This window comes from Hippocampus bargibanti, linkage group LG09, assembly GCF_051943395.1.
Source record: "Hippocampus bargibanti isolate YZ-2025 linkage group LG09, ASM5194339v1, whole genome shotgun sequence".
Classification (NCBI taxonomy): Eukaryota; Metazoa; Chordata; class Actinopteri; order Syngnathiformes; family Syngnathidae; genus Hippocampus; species Hippocampus bargibanti.
The window spans coordinates 17570668-17589649 of NC_142742.1; the positions used below are offsets into that span (position 1 = coordinate 17570668).

Genomic DNA, 18982 nt, shown 5'->3' on the forward strand with positions numbered 1-18982 from the left:
CTGGAAGCAACCAAAAAGTTCCACTAATGTGCCACTTTCAGTTATTTTGCTCTGAAGTCATGGATATGTTTCACAAGTGAATATAATCTGTCAAACACACACACACACACACACACAGTGTATTTCATTGCAAGGAACTAAATCGATCCAAATGTTGTAGCTCAAAGTTCAACATCTCAACCACCAACATTCTCACACGTGCATGTATTCACTAACACATTTTTAAAATATATTAAATAATAAACAAGCACAAGTCAGTCCAATTCGGGAAACCTCCCAAGGGGTGGAGAATGACCGAGCAAAAATCCTGTGGGACTTCCAGATACAGACTGACAAGATGGTAATGGCCAACCAACCAGATATCGTGGTCATAGATAAAGGGGAAAGGAAAGCCGTTGTCGTGGATGTAGCGGTCCCGAGTGATGGGAACATCAGAAAGAAGGAACATGAGAAAATCGAGAAATACCAGGGCTCAGAGAGGAGCTGGAGAGAGCCTGAAGGTAAAGGTGACAGTCGTGCCTGTGGTGGTCGGAGCACTCGGGGCAGTGACCCCCAAACTCGACGAGCGGGTGCAACAAATCCCGGGAACAACATCGGATATCTCGGTCCAGAAAAGCGCAGTGCTGGGAACAGCACGATACTGCGCAGAACCCTCAAGCTTCCTGGCCTCTGGTAGAGGTCCCGAGCTGAAATGGGGACAGACACCACCCATGGTGGGTGAGACGAGGATTTTTTTATTTTTTTTTAATATCTCTTAACACACTTACACATCAGTTTGGTCTCGCCATCATTGTGTTTGTATTGTTAAAGTTGTGTTATGTATCAAATAACCCCATGTGCATTTTGAAGAAGGTGTGGACAACACTAAACCGCTGCACGGTTGTTCGAATTTGCTTTGAATTAAATGCCTATTTTCACAGGTATATGGCTCAAAATCCACTTGCCATTCTCGCTCACACCTACATTGATGTCTGACAGCTTTGGTCAAAGAGAAGTTCCAGAAAGTAGACCGTGGTCTGTGTTTCTGTTTTTATACACAGACCCGACCGACTCCTTGTCTTGGCTTCAGTGATTAGACACAGCCGTACTCATACCACACTGTCTGGGGGTCATTGTTGGGATCAGGGGAAGCGGGTGTGCTTTTTGGGCGTTCCACAGAGCTGCATCTCACCCTCTCACTGTCTTTGTGCTGGCGAGAAGCTTCATTTGGGTGTTCCTCCCCGAACACCTCTCCATGTTCCAAGGCTTCGTCCGGCTGAGCAGTCGGCACAGCCCTCACAGGGGTTACCATAGCAACCTCCCCACGATGATGGTAAGACGATGAGAGCCCGTTGGGTGACACAGGAGTCCGTCCTCTATCGCGCTCTCTCTCCACATGTCTGTCTGTCTGCAGCGTGAGAGAAGATGAATGGTGAATGGGGGAGTTTGGGATGCCGCTGTCTCTGTGCTGATTGCTTGAGCATGACAAGGTAAATCAGTATTGGTGAACACTTGTGTGGCTTTTTTACTCCCGCTGTACTCAGTTTAAAAGCAGAGTCGTGTTGACTCGGGGCGAGCATCATTTACAGTGATGCATGTGGATGACGCTTCCAATCTCCAATGTTTATTTTGTTACCAGGGACAGAAATCTACCTGGAGGCCTTCACAATCAGTTCTGCAGGCCCTGTCATCTTATATGCAGTGTCAATGACTCCGTTGCTTTAACTAATGTCTGTTGTTTTAACCAATAAGATTTCAAGTGTGTGACGTGTAGGGGCTGCTCGCAGGCCTGGGTAACATCAGAGAATTCACAAACTATGATTGGCTCATAGTATCACTAGCCGCAAGTGACAAGAGCATAGTGGCCAGAGTTAGCTCACTGTATCTGTAGCGAGCTGCATAAGCAAATATATTGTTGTGTTTGATTTAATTGCAGTTTTGTCTACCAACAACAGCTGAAGGAGGAGAAGAAATGGATTTGGTTGCATATTTACATATCATGAATCCACACGTTCATGGTAAAAACAGTTTAATGATAGTATTTCTTTCTTTACAAGTTATTTCCTGGTTAACTGGACCGTCTAGTAAATCACACCACACTTTTTATTTTTCTATCCTTTCACTTGCTCTTCCCACATTTCCCACCCTCTTGACTGTCACGCCTATTTCGGCATCTCACCCGTTTAGACAATTCTCACTGCCTCTCTCAATTCCTACATACACTTCGGCATAGCATTGCCACCACTCTGCTCACCTTTTCTGGTGTTTGTTTGAGCTGACACTTGATATGTGTACTATTTTGTGTGCTATTGATTGAATGAAGTGTGTTTTGAGGACTTAGTAGCACAAGCCCATAGTCCATTTCTCCAAGGAAGCCAAAACCAGGAGAATTGTAATGAGGTCACTTGTCACAGCTTTGAACGCTTTTTTATCCCTAAACAGAATCTGGTGTTGTGTTCAAACTCCTTGCTGGATTACAGAATCGGTATAGTGGCAATAACAAAGCGCAGGTTACCATAGTCATCCACCATACGCTAAGGAAGTGTTGAAGCGTGGATCCAAACCACAACCATCGTCTAATGAAATTTAAAATCCGGCTTCATTTCCGCACTTCTCGTGAAAGATGTTCACTTGTAATGGACATTGATGTCTGACAGTTTTGGTCAAAGAGAAGTTCCAGAAAGTAGACCGTGGTCTGTGTTTCTGTTTTTATACACAGACCCGACCGACTCCTTGTCTTGGCTTCAGTGATTAGACACAGCCGTACTCATACCACACTGTCTGGGGGTCATTGTTGGGATCAGGGGAAGCGGGTGTGCTTTTTGGGCGTTCCACAGAGCTGCATCTCACCCTCTCACTGTCTTTGTGCTGGCGAGAAGCTTCATTTGGGTGTTCCTCCCCGAACACCTCTCCATGTTCCAAGGCTTCGTCCGGCTGAGCAGTGGGCACAGCCCTCACAGGGGTTACCATAGCAACCTCCCCACGATGATGGTAAGACGATGAGAGCCTGTTGGGTGACACAGGAGTCCGTCCTCTATCGCGCTCTCTCTCCACATGTCTGTCTGTCTGCAGCGTGAGAGAAGATGAATGGTGAATGGGGGAGTTTGGGATGCCGCTGTCTCTGTGCTGATTGCTTGAGCAGGTCAAACGGGCAGAGAGTGGCCTCTCTCTTCCATTAGACCCTCCCCCTTGCCTCCGAACCACCGTGTCTAACTGGTTTGAAGAGCCCGAGTTTCCGTGAAGACTGTCTGGCCCATTGGAGTGGAGCAAATCGGCAGAGGCCAGGCTGAACGTCCTGCTCAGTGACTGGTTGTTCCTCTGGGTCACAGGTCGGCCAGACGCCTGCGACTGGCTGACAGGCTGCCGAGAAGATGGCTTGACACTTTGGCCAGGCCTCTGGTTGGATGCATGTACAGTGGGCGTGACGTAGTTGGTGGGGGTGCCCTGATCTTTACTGGTGGGACCTGAAGAGGCTGGACTTCTGCTGAAGTATTCAGTCATTAATTCCTCTCTGCTTTCTGTTGAAACCTGATTGAGAACAAACACACTTAGTTGCACTGCGGGAAATTCCTTGTCACTGTAAAAAAAAAAATCCATGTTGAGTATTCATATGTGGGGGGGGGGAATACAATCAATCAGATCACCTCAGGATGAACACTGAGGTCAAGTGAGAAAGAAAGTATGAAAATGATCACTCAAGTTAAAAATCCAAAGGAAAACCCTTTGAAGTCATGAAGGAGATCACGTGTTCGTTCCATTCGCTTGCCTTATCGATTCAGGATTGTCAATTTGTTTTGGATACTCATCAGAAGACCACAACGTTTTCTAACTAGAATGTTGTAAGAATCATGACAGGTTTTATGTGTGGTGAGATATCCCTCTGATTTCAGGAAAGGTCACAAACATGGATGAAAGGATGGAATTTAACAGTTGATTTGCAGGCAATGTTTGGCTTCAGAAGAAATGAGAGGTGTGGGGAAGTACGATCATAAAACTAGAGCACGACAGCATATTAAGTTTGCTCAGCTGAAACCATACATCTGGGAAACTGAACTCGAAGGAAGGATGACAGCAGGCAGTATATATATCAGTTTGTATTATTCAAATTGATGTCTGGTGTATAAAAATGGGTTTATTGGCAGTATTTGCTGTACAGGGGAACAGGCCATGGCTTTAAACTAAAAAGTATGTTTGTTTTTGTTTTGTTTTTAGTTAGTTGCTGCATGTGACATGAAGAGCAGAATTATAAGCCAGATGCAGTCAGGACACAGAGGTGGAAAATGTTCTCTAAATTCAAAAATACAATGTAGAAACCGAGACCAGTGCTGAGGGGTGGAGCCCTACGGATACGTCCAAAAGTAGCTTTATAAGGGCTCCCCGGGACCCGATTTGAAGAACCCTAATTGAGATCTGTGATAAAGAGCAAAGGAATCAGAGCTGTACCAGGGAAGGCAATATTTGCCACCAGCACCAGAAGGAAAAATTAGTCAGAAAATAAACTCACAAATGTTTTAAAACAAACAATTTTTGTTCCTTTCTGCTGGAACCTGTTGCGCTATGAATGTTCCAGCCTCAAGTGGTTTAGCTGCTAGACGCAGTGCCTGTGGGTCACACTTTTTTAACATTTCCATATGTGCATCGACTAGAGGTCTTTTTCCAGGTTCAAACCATTGTCATGTTTTTTTTTCCTCCCCGTTCCCTAGCCTTTCCTTCCACAATTAGAAACTCGGGATGCGAAACAGTGAACCGGTAGGCTTCCCATACCATTTCCTTCTGTTGGTCATCGTTATTGTTTCTTTGGGAAGAAGAAAATATTGGCAAGTTTTTACATACAGTGATACCTCGGCTTACAAATGCTTTAGCGAACGAACTTTTCGCTTTACAAACATTACATTCGCAAGAATAGAATCTTTGAATACGAACTACATTTCGGGAAACACACGGAGTGCCACAATGGCTGGCGGACTAGTTTTCGGTGGAAGAACACCAAACCACACGGCCGAACAGCGCCACATTGGCTGCCGGACTACTTTTCCACACACCCTTTCTCTGAGTGCATTTGTAGCATACATGGTTTGTTTCTCAAGGATACATTTGCTATTATGGGGCCGAAAAAGACCCCACCACAGGCTAGTGTTCAGCCGAAGAGGACACAAAACAAAATTACGGTCGAGCAGAAGGAGATCATCGAGAAACATGACCGAGGTGTGCGTTTGTGTGACTTAGTGTCCCAGTACCAGTATGCTATGTCGACCATTGCTACGTGTGGCTAAGGGTGTTTCTGTGTTGTCTAAGCAACGGTCATGAGTCAGTCACACTGATGGCACAAGCCAACGATTCCTACATTCAGTAAAACGAACATACACAATATGTTTTAAGCAGTGGTGGGCCGTCGGGAGCCAGCAAGGCCTTCTCTGCTGGCCTAAAAATATCTGAATCACAGACTAATTATATTTTGTCCATAAATTCTTAAATAATTCCAAATTGTCTTTCAGCTTCCCTCCATTGCTTTTCCCCTGTTGTGGCGCTTCCCCAATCACTCATCTTTATTGGCCGAGTGTGTCGAACACACAAGGAATTTGCCCTCCAGATGTGCGTTTTCGTATTTAAGCATTAAACCAATCACATTTCAGCCATCATTTGTTACCAGGGACAGAAATCTACCTGGAGGCCTTCACAATCAGTTCTGCAGGCCCTGTCATCTTATATGCAGTGTCAATGACTCCGTTGCTTTAACTAATGTCTGTAATGTAAGATTTCAAGTGTGTGACGTGTAGGGGCTGCTCGCAGGCCTGGGTAACATCAGAGAATTCACAAACTATGATTGGCTAGTCACCAGTCAATCATAGTATCACTAGCCGCAAGTGACAAGAGCATAGTGGCCAGAGTTAGCTCACTGTATCTGTAGCGAGCTGCATAAGCAAATATATTGTTGTGTTTGATTTAATTGCAGTTTTGTCTACCAACAACAGCTGAAGGAGGAGAAGAAATGGATTTGGTTGCATATGTACATATCATGAATCCACACGTTCATGGTAAAAACAGTTTAATGATAGTATTTCTTTCTTTACAAGTTATTTCCTGGTTAACTGGACCGTCTAGTAAATCACACCACACTTTTTATTTTTCTATCCTTTCACATTTTTATTTTACTATGCTTAGAATATCTTGTGTTTCTATCCTTCCCCCCCCCCCCCCCGCCCACCCCATCCCCTTTCAAATTGCTGCTGTGAACTGCAAATGTCCCCATTGTAGGACGGATGAAGGTGATTTTCTGATTCTGATTTACAGTCACAGCTTGCATTGATTCAGAAGTAGCATTACTGAAGGCCCAGGGGTAATATGCATGACCCGTTATGACGCTGAAACCACAATAATTACACAACAAATTAATAGATTATTCATTTTGAGATCTGTCAAGTCCATTAAATGTGTTCATTTATTGTACAAGTGAGGTTAACAGGGTAACCAATTTATTGCGACATCACAATGTTCTTTAATACACATGACAAGTTGACATGTGATTTGCTTTCGCAGACCACCTAAATTGATCAACCAGGCCATATCCGGCCCTCGGACCTTGAGTTTATGCTTTCAGAGATTTGGATGATGTTTTCATGAGTGAGTGAACACACCCAAGGACAGATATCTGGTCGAGTTTACACAGAATAGAATCCAGATAATTCTTCTTGTGAGGTGACAGCACTAAACAGTGTGCTCCAACCACAAAAATCTGTATTCTAAATTAAAACCAATCAATCGTAAACTGCAAAACAACAAAACAGTCACTTTGAACTAAAAAAAATAAAGGGGAAGTGAACAAAAACTTGTCATTTCAATAACGGGGCTGCGGGTTCAAATCTACGTAACATTTCTCAGTGCTGATGTGTATACCAGGACAGTATTTACATATGTGTGTGAAGTACAGACAGTATGCAACACAACTAAAACCAACATTGACAAATATATTTCTCACCGTTTGCGGTGATTTCAGGTTGCTCTCTTGCAGGAACTCCTCCAGTGTCACCATCTCACTTCCGGGAGATGAAGGGCGAGCCCGACTCCGCATGACCCCTGCACGCTGTGGTTGGGCCCGCTGGGGTGTTTGATCGTATGGGAGGGTTGCGCTGCGTGACAAGGTTTGCTGTAATGGGCTGAGACCCCTGACATCATCGCTGGATAGGCTCGCTGACCGGAGGTGACAGTCGGATGCATCTAGGATATAAAAAGGTTTCGAATAATCTTGCACACCAGTCACCTTGAGAACAATCACCTGAACGATGGAATAATTTGCACCCCAAAGTCCCTTGGTGGTTGCTAGTAAACGTACGAATTGTTCAGATTTTCAAACAAACTCCCCACAATCAATTAGTCAAGTGTAATTGCGCAAAACAATATAGTCTTGGAATTTTCTCTTAGCTTAGCTTTAAAGGACACCCGACATCACTTTTTTGTTTCCTAACTGACATCAGAAAAATGTTTTATAGCATCTAAAATACCCAAAACACACAGTATGATATTTTTATTCAAATGCAAAACACCAATAAAAATGACTTAAAGTGTCCAAAATCTGCAAAAAAATTGAGCTGCGAATTGGGCATTTTCAGAAAGTCCCGCCCCCAGTTCGTGATGTCACGCCAAGACGTCTTGCATTGCTGAAGAATCAAAACAATGGCTTCAGATTCTGAGAATATGCTTGTTACACATTACACAATTGTTACACATCCAGTTATGAATATGATTCAAACAGTTCTGAAGAGGAAAGCATACATGCTTGCAATCGATTAAAGAATTCATTCCATGCCATTTTGAGGCAAAATTGGGGGGAAATGTATCACCAAAAAAGACGCAGAAAATGGTGACCGAGCTCCTGTGAGGAATTAATCAGCCCGTTTCCACAGGCTGATAAATTCCTTACATGGAGCAAAATGCATTGACGTGATGGAAGGACTGCTACAATGTGTCCATTTTTTTGGTCAGGGGCGTTCCTTCAGTGACGTCACGTACGGACTCGTCAACAACTCAAAAACAAGACTTCCGGAATATTCAGCGCAAGTCTTAAAACGTAAAATATAGCTATTTGCGGTGGAATCTTTGTAAAATACACTCAGTGGAAATCATTTGAAGCCATTTTACAAATTATGGACACAACTTGTCCAGAGACGTCGGTTGTCCTTTAAATTCCCACTACACAAGCTACCAATTCAGGGTGTACCCCCGCCAAGAGAGTTGGCTGCATTGATAGTGAAGAAGCTCTATAATATCTCATTTCCTGAAATTTTGGTACACTTTTATTTTCTCAACTCAAATTAACAACAACTTTGGGGAGTCAATTTCCTGCTTGCATGCGCAAACCACAAACGTGTGCAAAAAAAATCTATAAAACATCAAACAAAAGAAAACACATCAAGTGTTAACCTTTTGCTTCCCCTTGCCTTTTGCAAGATTTGACTTTCATTTTTAGAGGATTCAGAAAATGTTGTCGGATTTCCCGACCTTTGAAGGAATTAGAGTAAAGATGTTCCACTCTTGTGCTGTATGTTAGTCAAATTCCAGTTAACTTGATTCAACTGTCAGTACCTTTGCAGTTGACCGGTGAGTTTGAGCTGGAGGTATGGTGACTAAAGTCAGCTGATCCTGGACGACATCCCATGTGACCATGAGGAACAAAAACGCTCTCAGTGTCATCATCGAGCACACCTACAAAAACATGGGGACATCTCCAGCTCCGCTTGTGTTCAATTGTGCTGTTAAGTTGGGCTTATGTTTTACCTCTGAGCCTGCTACTGCTGAGGGCAAGTGATTTATGGCTCGTGGTGGAACTCAGAGCTTTGTGGGTCTGTGCAAAGCCTGAAAAACACATACGGGCATCCACCCTTTAATGTATTGCTACATATATGAACATAGTTTTCAAATTTATTGAAGGTGCACATGACACTTTGCAAAGCGTTATGTGGAAAATACAGTACCTGTACTTGGGATTTTTTTCCCTCAGTGCACTGGACCATGAGAAATCTTTACGTGTTTAAATCCAGCTTTCAAAAATGCTCTTTTTCATGAAAGTGAAACTTAATCCCTGCCCTATTATTGGCTGCCAAACAGTTAAAGGTGTACGCTGCCTGCTGGCCCAAGACAGCTGGGATAGGCAATGGCACACTCATGACCCTCGTGAGGATATGTGGCTCTGTTAGTGGAATGTTTAGAATCTATATTCATATCATATAATATAGATTCCAATTATTTGCTTTGACAATAAGATACCAGAAAATCGAAGGACCATGTTTTACACCAATAAAGAGGAAAAAAACGCTTTTAACTCATTCACTGTCAGATGTACAAAAATGTGTCCACTCCAGTGCCAGGCATTTTGTCATTGTCACTTCAATTCCAGGACCCACACAATACAGGTAACATGCGACTTACGACCGGCTCGACTTACGACCATGACCTCCAGACCCTATTTTAAAAATTTTAATTCTACGCTTGGCACCGCAACGTGATAGCAGGCGTACGACAATTTTGGCCTGCCAGAATCTCACTCTCGCACAGCAATCGACCGTGTGATGGCACCAGAGGGGGGAGTTTGCGAGTCATTTAGCCTCAGAGTCCCTATTCAACATTTTGAATGGATTTTGACTTCCGACCATTTTGACTGACGGCCGTTTGGTTGGAACGGAACTCGGTCGTATGTCGGATGTTACTTGTATCTAGTTTTAGGACTACATGAGCATTAAATACAGCGTTACAAACCTTAGACTCTCTTCTTTCATAAAAAAAAGAGTTAATTCCTAAATTATATGCGTCTGGAGTTATATGAGAATCTGTCCAAAATACAATGCAATACATACATATTGGTTTATATAGCGTTTTAACAATAGCTGAACCTGGAACAAAGCACTAACATAGAAAAAAGGGAAATGCTGCCCCCTTGTGGAAAAGAAACAACATTGCCTGAGACCATGGCCAGCACTTTATCAGCACCCAAGCATGAAAAAACAAAACCAGAACAAATTTGGGAATGGCACTCTACGTCATATTTTCAATTTCCGAATAAATTTGTGAATGACAGTTAATGAGTGATGGGTGTTTTTTTGTGTTAATGATGCTATGCTAGAACAACAAAATAATTGTGTCAATTTTTGTGCAATATTTAAAAATCACCTTTTCCATCTTCTCCAGTGACACTCTCACTGCTACCTCCTGGTGTGCTGCAATGATACAGCCCTCGTCCTCTGTCAGTCAAACCTGTGAACCAATAATAGGACAAATGAGACCATCTCAGTTCATTTAGACGAAGATGTGTGATGGTATATAGGAAGCAAGCAAAGAGGACGTCGCAGGACTTGGCCAGAGTGCAAGGATAGGTCCGTGACTATATGCAGGATTAGTTCAAGCAGAGCATTTGGAAATCTACACAATGATCTTGGCTGGTCTTGACTATTGTATGATGAATTTAATTATTGTCGGGCAGAATCACAAGAGTTTCATTTTGTCTCACAAGGCTGAACTGTATCTGGAAAAGATGCAAGCAATTCTATGGTTGTCTAATATGTAGCAGTGTATATCCTTAACCAAAAATAATGTGGGTTAGACTTCACAGTTTATACAGGGTTGGACATATTTTATGATTATTTAACAGCTTAAGCTTAATTAAATGTCTTACTTGGATCCTGTTAATATTTTTTAATTCTCTGTCAGGATGGCAGACTGGCTTAGAACGGTACAAGAAGACACAGTGGAGGCCAAAACTATTCACACTTTGGTCGAACTCTGAGTCAGAATGTTTGTGTTGGTACTGCCATGCGAAACCTTTTTGGAAGGTAATGTCAAGCCAGAAAACACCAATCCAAAGTAAAGTGATGGCGAAGATTAAACAACCAAGTAGGCAATTCAATTCATAAAACGTTATACCATTTACATATGTAGAAAAAAAAACAAAGAATTTCCTGTATTTTCCGCACTATAAGGCACAATATTCCCTATTGGGTTGTTTCTATTTAGTAATTCACTAATTGGAACATTCGAATAATCTTGCACACCAGTCACCTTGAGAACAATCACCTGAACAATGGAATAATTTGCACCCCAAAGTCCCTTGGTGGTTGCTAGTAAACGTACGAATTGTTCAGATTTTCAAACAAACTCCCCACAATCAATTCGTCAAGTGTAATTGCGCAAAACAATATAGTCTTGGAATTTTCTCTTAGCTTAGCTTTAAAGGATACCCGACATCACTTTTTTGTTTCCTAACTGACATCAGAAAAATGTTTTATAGCATCTAAAATACCCAAAACACGCAGTATGATATTTTTATTCAAATGCAAAACACCAATAAAAATGACTTAAAGTGTCCAAAATCTGCAAAAAAATTGAGCTGCGAATTGGGCATTTTCAGAAAGTCCCGCCCCCAGTTCGTGATGTCACGCCAAGACGTCTTGCATTGCTGGAGAATCAAAACAATGGCTTCAGATTCTGTATATGTATACCTGAATATGCTTGTTACACATTACACAATTGTTACACATCCAGTTATGAATATGATTCAAACAGTTCTGAAGAGGAAAGCATACATGCTTGCAATCGATTAAAGAATTCATTCCATGCCATTTTGAAGCAAAATTGGGGGGAAATGTATCACCAAAAAAGACGCAGAAAATGGTGACCGAGCTCCTGTGAGGAATTAATCAGCCCGTTTCCACAGGCTGATAAATTCCTTATATGGAGCAAAATGCATTGACGTGATGGAAGGACTGCTACAATGTGTCCATTTTTTTGGTCAGGGGCATTCCTTCAGTGACGTCACGTACGGACTCGTCAACAACTCAAAAACAAGACTTCCGGAATATTCAGCGCAAGTCTTAAAACGTAAAATATAGCTATTTGCGGTGGAATCTTTGTAAAATACGCTCAGTGGAAGTCATTTGAAGCCATTTTACAAATTATGGACACAACTTGTCCAGAGACGTCGGCTGTCCTTTAATTAACAACAACTTTGGGGAGTCAATTTCCTGCTTGCATGCGCAAAACACAAACGTGTGCAAAAAAAATCTATAAAACATCAAACAAAAGAAAACACATCAAGTGTTAACCCTTTGCTTCCCCTTGCCTTTTGCAAGATTTGACTTTCATTTTTAGAGCATTCAGAAAATGTTGTCGGATTTCCCGACCTTTGAAGGAATTAGAGTAAAGATGTTCCACTCTTGTGCTGTATGTTAGTCAAATTCCAGTTAACTTGATTCAACTGTCAGTACCTTTGCAGTTGACCGGTGAGTTTGAGCTGGAGGTATGGTGACTAAAGTCAGCTGATCCTGGACGACATCCCATGTGACCATGAGGAACAAAAACGCTCTCAGTGTCATCATCGAGCACACCTACAAAAACATGGGGACATCTCCAGCTCCGCTTGTGTTCAATTGTGCTGTTAAGTTGGGCTTGTGTTTTACCTCTGAGCCTGCTACTGCTGAGGGCAAGTGATTGATGGCTCGTGGTGGAACTCAGAGCTTTGTGGGTCTGTGCAAAGCCTGAAAAACACATACGGGCATCCACCCTTTAATGTATTGCTACATATATGAACATAGTTTTCAAATTTATTGAAGGTGCACATTACACTTTGCAAAGCGTTATGTGGAAAATACAGTACCTGTACTCAGTGCACTGGACCATGAGAAATCTTTAAGTGTTTAAATCCAGCTTTCAAAAATGCTCTTTTTCATGAAAGTGAAACTTAATCCCTGCCCTATTATTGGCTGCCAAACAGTTAAAGGTGTACGCTGCCTGCTGGCCCAAGACAGCTGGGATAGGCAATGGCACACTCATGACCCTCGTGAGGATATGTGGCTCTGTTAGTGGAATGTTTAGAATCTGTATTCATATCATATAATATAGATTCCAATTATTTGCTTTGACAATAAGATACCAGAAAATCAAAGGTCCATGTTTTACACCAATAAAGAGGAAAAAAACGCTTTTAACTCATTCACTGTCAGATGTACAAAAATGTGTCCACTCCAGTGCCAGGCATTTTGTCATTGTGACTTCAATTCCAGGACCCACACAATACGGGTAACATGCGACTTACGACCGGCTCGACTTACGACCATGACCTCCAGACCCTATTTTAAAAATTTTAATTCTACGCTTGGCCCCGCAACGTGATAGCAGGCGTACGACAATTTTGGCCTGCCAGAATCTCACTCTCGCACAGCAATCGACCGTGTGATGGCACCAGAGGGGGGAGTTTGCGAGTCATTTAGCCTCAGAGTCCCTATTCAACATTTTGAATGGATTTTGACTTCCGACCATTTTGACTGACGGCCGTTTGGTTGGAACGGAACTCGGTCGTATGTCGGATGTTACTTGTATCTAGTTTTAGGACTACATGAGCATTAAATACAACGTTAGAAACCTTAGACTCTCTTCTTTCATAAAAAAAAGAGTTAATTCCTAAATTATATGCGTCTGGAGTTATATGAGAATCTGTCCAAAATACAATGCAATACATACATATTGGTTTATATAGCGTTTTAACAATAGCTGAACCTGGAACAAAGCACTAACATAGAAAAAAGGGAAATGCTGCCCCCTTGTGGAAAAGAAACAACATTGCCTGAGACCATGGCCAGCACTTTATCGGCACCCAAGCATGAAAAAACAAAACCAGAACAAATTTGGGAATGGCACTCTACGTCATATTTTCAATTTCCGAATAAATTTGTGAATGACAGTTAATGAGTGATGGGTGTTTTTTTGTGTTAATGATGCTATGCTAGAACAACAAAATAATTGTGTCAATTTTTGTGCAATATTTAAAAATCACCTTTTCCATCTTCTCCAGTGACACTCTCACTGCTACCTCCTGGTGTGCTGCAATGATACAGCCCTCGTCCTCTGTCAGTCAAACCTGTGAACCAATAATAGGACAAATGAGACCATCTCAGTTCATTTAGACGAAGATGTGTGATGATATATAGGAAGCAAGCAAAGAGGACGTCGCAGGACTTGGCCAGAGTGCAAGGATAGGTGCGTGACTATATGCAGGATTAGTTCAAGCAGAGCATTTAGAAATCTACACAATGATCTTGGCTGGTCTTGACTATTGTATGATGAATTTAATTATTGTCGGGCAGAATCACAAGAGTTTCATTTTGTCTCACAAGGCTGAACTGTATCTGGAAAAGATGCAAGCAATTCTATGGTTGTCTGATATGTAGCAGTGTATATCCTTAACCAAAAATAATGTGGGTTAGACTTCACAGTTTATACAGGGTTGGACATATTTTATGATTATTTAACAGCTTAAGCTTAATTAAATGTCTTACTTGGATCCTGTTAATATTTTTTAATTCTCTGTCAGGATGGCAGACTAGCTTAGAACGGTACAAGAAGACACAGTGGAGGCCAAAACTATTCACACTTTGGTCGAACTCTGAGTCAGAATGTTTGTGTTGGTACTGTCATGCGAAACCTTTTTGGAAGGTAATGTCAAGCCAGAAAACACCAATCCAAAGTAAAGTGATGGCGAAGATTAAACAACCAAGTAGGCAATTCAATTCATAAAACGTTATACCATTTACATATGTAGAAAAAATAACCAAAGAATTTCCTGTATTTTCCGCACTATAAGGCACAATATTCCCTATTGGGTTGTTTCTATTTAGTAATTCACTAATTGGAACATAAGATAGTTCTCCAACAGATACTATGAAACAAAGATAATTTCAAAAGCAGTCTACGGCGGAAGAAACGAAGGTGGAAAAAACAAAGGAGGAAGGAGGCAAGCAAGACTTCTAAATATATTTGGATGTGGATGCGAGCCCAGAAGGTTTGTGTGACTTTTTGTGGAATCAATTGTATTCATAACAGTTGTCTTTTGTTTATGGTTTGTTTGCTGAGGAATAAATCTTGTATAATTATAGACTTTGTGTCGTATTTCATACTATAACCAAAGGGCTATAAAGCAATATGTGAGTAAATATTGTGATTTCATGGACGTAGTATTTTCAATGTTCTGTAAAGTGTTTTGTAACTGCTGCAGTGGTTGTAAAAGCTCGAGATAAATAAAACTGTACTGTATTGTATTATATTCCTTTTAGCATGGCTCCATATAGTGGATCCGTGATGCAACTGCAGCCACTATTGGAGCTTTTATTCTACTTGCCTTCAATTTTAAAAAGGGCCATTTATTGAAGGTGCACATTGTACTCTGGAGCGCCTTATTGTGCAGGAAGTATGATAATTTTACCAAGCAGATGCTAAGAACAAAATTTACATTTTAAATAAATTGTTTCAAATAAAGTTCATCGTTTAAATATTATCTGACAATAAACGTCAGGTTTAAAAACAAAAGTAGAATTTTGGTATTGATGATCAGATGAGATGAGATGATCAGTATACCCCCCACCCTACATGCCACCAATCTACCCTTATGAACAACATTACTGACAACACAGTCAGTAGTGATATTGTGACATCATGACTTCAACAATATAAATAAAATTGAGAAGAATAGAGATGTTTTTCCCACACCGTTCTTGAAGCCAGCAGCCATCTTAGAGGTTATCTGAGGCTAAAGCCACTGGCTCACATGTTGGTGTCTGTTCACAGCTAACAGACAAGACCAGTTTAGCATAGACTTGACAGGTAATAAGTAAGCAGGTGCTGGTTGCTGCGGTAACATTTCTTGAGCTGATTGCATTCAAGATAAATGGCTGCAGCAAGACATTGTGAAGCAAACACATTTATAAACAGTGTCCTGATCCAATGTGACTTGCACAAGAAGTGATCTTATTTCCAACCATTGTTTCTCATTTGAAAGCACACACTGAAAAGGGAACATAGTGCGGGTCTCCAAGCGCCGTGAAATGCAAATAAATAATATTCATACAGATCAATTTAAAGGATGAGGCATGGGGGCAAGCTTGTTGTGGAAACAGTGACACACGCAGGAAGATGCGCGCACGCACGCGAGCACACACGCACAAACTTACTCGGATTACTGGCTGCCCATATCTGCAACAGGCAACTCTTTTGTGGATGCTTTATGTGATCATTTATATTCTCGAGGAACACCCAATGCCAGTCACTGTTCATGAAATATGTATGCATGCTATAAGCCTACGTGGAAAATGCTGAAGTTCAATGATGACTGATTATTTTGATGTTGATGGTTTAAAAAGATGAAGAGGAAGATGAGGGTATTAGAACACTCCATTGGCAGAGACGGACTGGCAAGGGATGACGTCTGCTGTGATGTCAGTGGACGACCAGAATCGGAGTCGTCTGCTGAGAGACAGGGAGGGCCGTGGGGAAGGGTCGGAGGTTGGGGAGGGGGACGGAAGAAGTTTATCTTGACTTTTACTGCGGAAAAAACAAAAGCGTTTGGGGACAGGATGAGCTGAGGGGTAGAAAAATGGAGAAAGAGGGAGAAAGAGACAGAGATAGAGAGAGATGGAGACAAAAAAGAAATGATAAAACACTAGTGAGTACATGCGAAAAAAAATCATATAGAATTTGCAATGAATTTTAAAACTTCATGAGATGCCATTAACTTATGAGACTGATACAAGAAAGCAGTCACTTTTAAAGGCGGCGTGTTATAGAATTTGAAGTTTTAATTGCTTGTATACAAACAACCGGGTCTCTGAAATGCCAGCCCATCTATCAAGTGTAAAAGTACAACAAGCAATTGTTCATGTGGAGCATGGGGAGGGAGTTGTGTTTCCACTGCATGCACTACACGCAGGGATCATTTGCATTGACTACAGTGAGAATGAAAATATTTTTTTACTTTATCTGTATCACTCACTCACTTTTCTGGCCTAATGGCAAGCCTCGACCTCCAATCTCATCATCGTGGTAGCAAAAAACTCAACTATGCACATACGCTACGCCGCCACACAGGCAGTGATTCAAATCAGAGCATTTTAAGTTATCAAGTGAACTGAAAATATTTTTTTCTTAACCATAGACCACTAAAAATACATTTTATAAAGTAAAAACAAAAACAGTCGGGTTTTCATTAAATCGTGCAGAGGCCACTGAAAGACTCATCAAAGTGTCATGCATAAGAAAAACTAAACACCTGCTGAAGACAGGGCCGTCTCTTTACTGACATTTGTCAGTAAATAGACGGCAAACAAGTGTGAAAAAAGTAAAAGCCCACGATAGATATGTTCACAATAGAAACAGACTGTTCAATGCCTTGGCAATAAAAACAATGAAATTGTGATTTATCGCTAGTTGGCTAGCTAGCTTGCAAGCTAGATAGCTGGATAGGTAGAATAATATTCCTGTGTTGTTTGCAGCAAGTGTGATTTTTCTCTGCCCTGCCTGAATGTTTTTCCAAGATTTTATTTGACAAACCATTTGGAGTTTTTAGTATGTCGTTTCTTTGTAATCGGCAAAAAAATGAGTGACATGATTTAAATTCAAACATGACTTTCTTCTTCTATTCTCCATCATGCATCCATTATCAGGAGGGTCACGGCGGGTGCTGGAGTCTATCCCAGCTTACTTCAGGCAGTAGGTGGGGGACAAATTTAGTTGACATGAACCAATTTACAATATTATCTCTTATTATCATGCCCGTTCAAAATTACAGAGTGCAATGGGACGTTGAGCAACCACCATTTAACAACAGAACAACTTCAATCCATTCATCTATCTTCTGAACCGCTTATTCTCACATGGGTTGCAGGGCATGCTGGAACCTAGCCCAGCCAGATTCTGGAAATAGGTCATCTGGCAGAGGTCCCAGAACCAGAACCAAAAAAAAGTGAAACATCATTTTAGTTACTATGCACATCATCTGCGGCTCAAACTCATCAAATACCTGAGGGCTGCTCACACTGTCAACTAAATTAAATTAGAACTTCAAACATTATGTTTTACTGCAGCAATCTCACAAACAATTGAATATTCCATGCCCAATAAATGGATTGTGGTTGACCTGTAGTTAGTGGACTGGACCTATGTCGACCCCCAAGGGATGGGGGATTGGGGGCAGTAAATGTTGGAGGGAAAAAAAGAAGCAATTGGTGTGCGCCAATAATATTAATAATATAATTTTTGGTGTTCATACGCAGCACCCTGAAAAAGTTAGAGGTTGTCATTCTGCAATTACAGCTGACAATCGAAGCCATAAACTGCAATGTATATTTTTTTTCCAATTTTGTGTTTTTTTTTTAAATTCACATCCAAAGTTTGTTTGATCTGCAACACAATCACACAACACAATGAATCATGCGTTAGGAATATACATACAAAAAAGAGAGCTGTGTGTGTGTGTGTGTGTGTGTGTGTGTGTGTGTGTGTGTGTGTGTGTGTGTGTGTGTGTGTGTGTGTGTGTGTGTGTGCTCGTGTTTATCTACCTCGGCTGTTGGGCGTCAATGTTGGACTCTGGAGGCTCGGGCTGTTGCTGTGGTTATTATGTTTACTGTGGGTGGGGCCATTGTCCCAAGATTCATTTCCTGTCCTTTGGGGGCCTGGGGGTGGGGTTTCAGGGGGGAGTAAGGGAGGGGGGGCAGGTAGTGGGATGTCAGGTGCACTCTTTGTCCATTCTCTTTCTTGGGTCCCTTCCTTGTCTCGTTCTCCACCCCGCTCCCTGCTCCTCTCCTTCCTCGGTTTCATGAGTTTGGCGAAAGCCTTGGCGCCAGACCATTGACTCCTCCTGACAACGCAGAGAATACTTTTAATCACAACCTTTCAGCTATACATTTTCTCCAACCACGGGAGTATCAGGCACCTCTCCCAGCTGACTTTGGAAGGTACAACCTTAACTGGTTCCCAGTCAATCCCAAGTCACATGCTGGAAAATATTTAAACTGAACAAATCATTGTCAAAACATTTTGAATTGACATTTTATATCCCACTTAACACCTTGTTGTTTATTTTAGAGAAAGACAGATATTATAGAGAGATTTATTATGCTGCCTTCAGAATGTTCAAATAATGTATAACAGCTACATGTTTGCACATAGTATGACCTCACCCCCCCTAAAGAGA

General features: G+C 41.6%; 1 protein-coding gene across 2 annotated transcripts in view; it reads right to left on the minus strand.

The window, feature by feature from the left end:
* Positions 1 to 2108: 2108 nt before the first annotated feature.
* Positions 2109 to 18982, minus strand: part of ccdc88c (coiled-coil and HOOK domain protein 88C) — a 56863-nt gene continuing 39989 nt past the window's right edge. Inside the window, exons 26-31 of one of the 2 annotated variants that reach the window (XM_089004536.1) lie at positions 18348 to 18646; positions 13796 to 13879; positions 12423 to 12500; positions 12231 to 12350; positions 6956 to 7194; positions 2109 to 3507 (exon numbers count right to left, since the gene is read on the minus strand). In XM_089004536.1, coding sequence (XP_088860662.1) covers positions 2731 to 3507; positions 6956 to 7194; positions 12231 to 12350; positions 12423 to 12500; positions 13796 to 13879; positions 18348 to 18646 — 1597 coding nt within the window. In that variant the 3' untranslated portion in view covers positions 2109 to 2730. Of the gene's footprint in view, positions 3508 to 6955; positions 7195 to 11788; positions 12351 to 12422; positions 12501 to 13795; positions 13880 to 18347; positions 18647 to 18982 lie in introns of those variants that run through there. The other variant, XM_089004535.1, reaches the window with a different exon arrangement.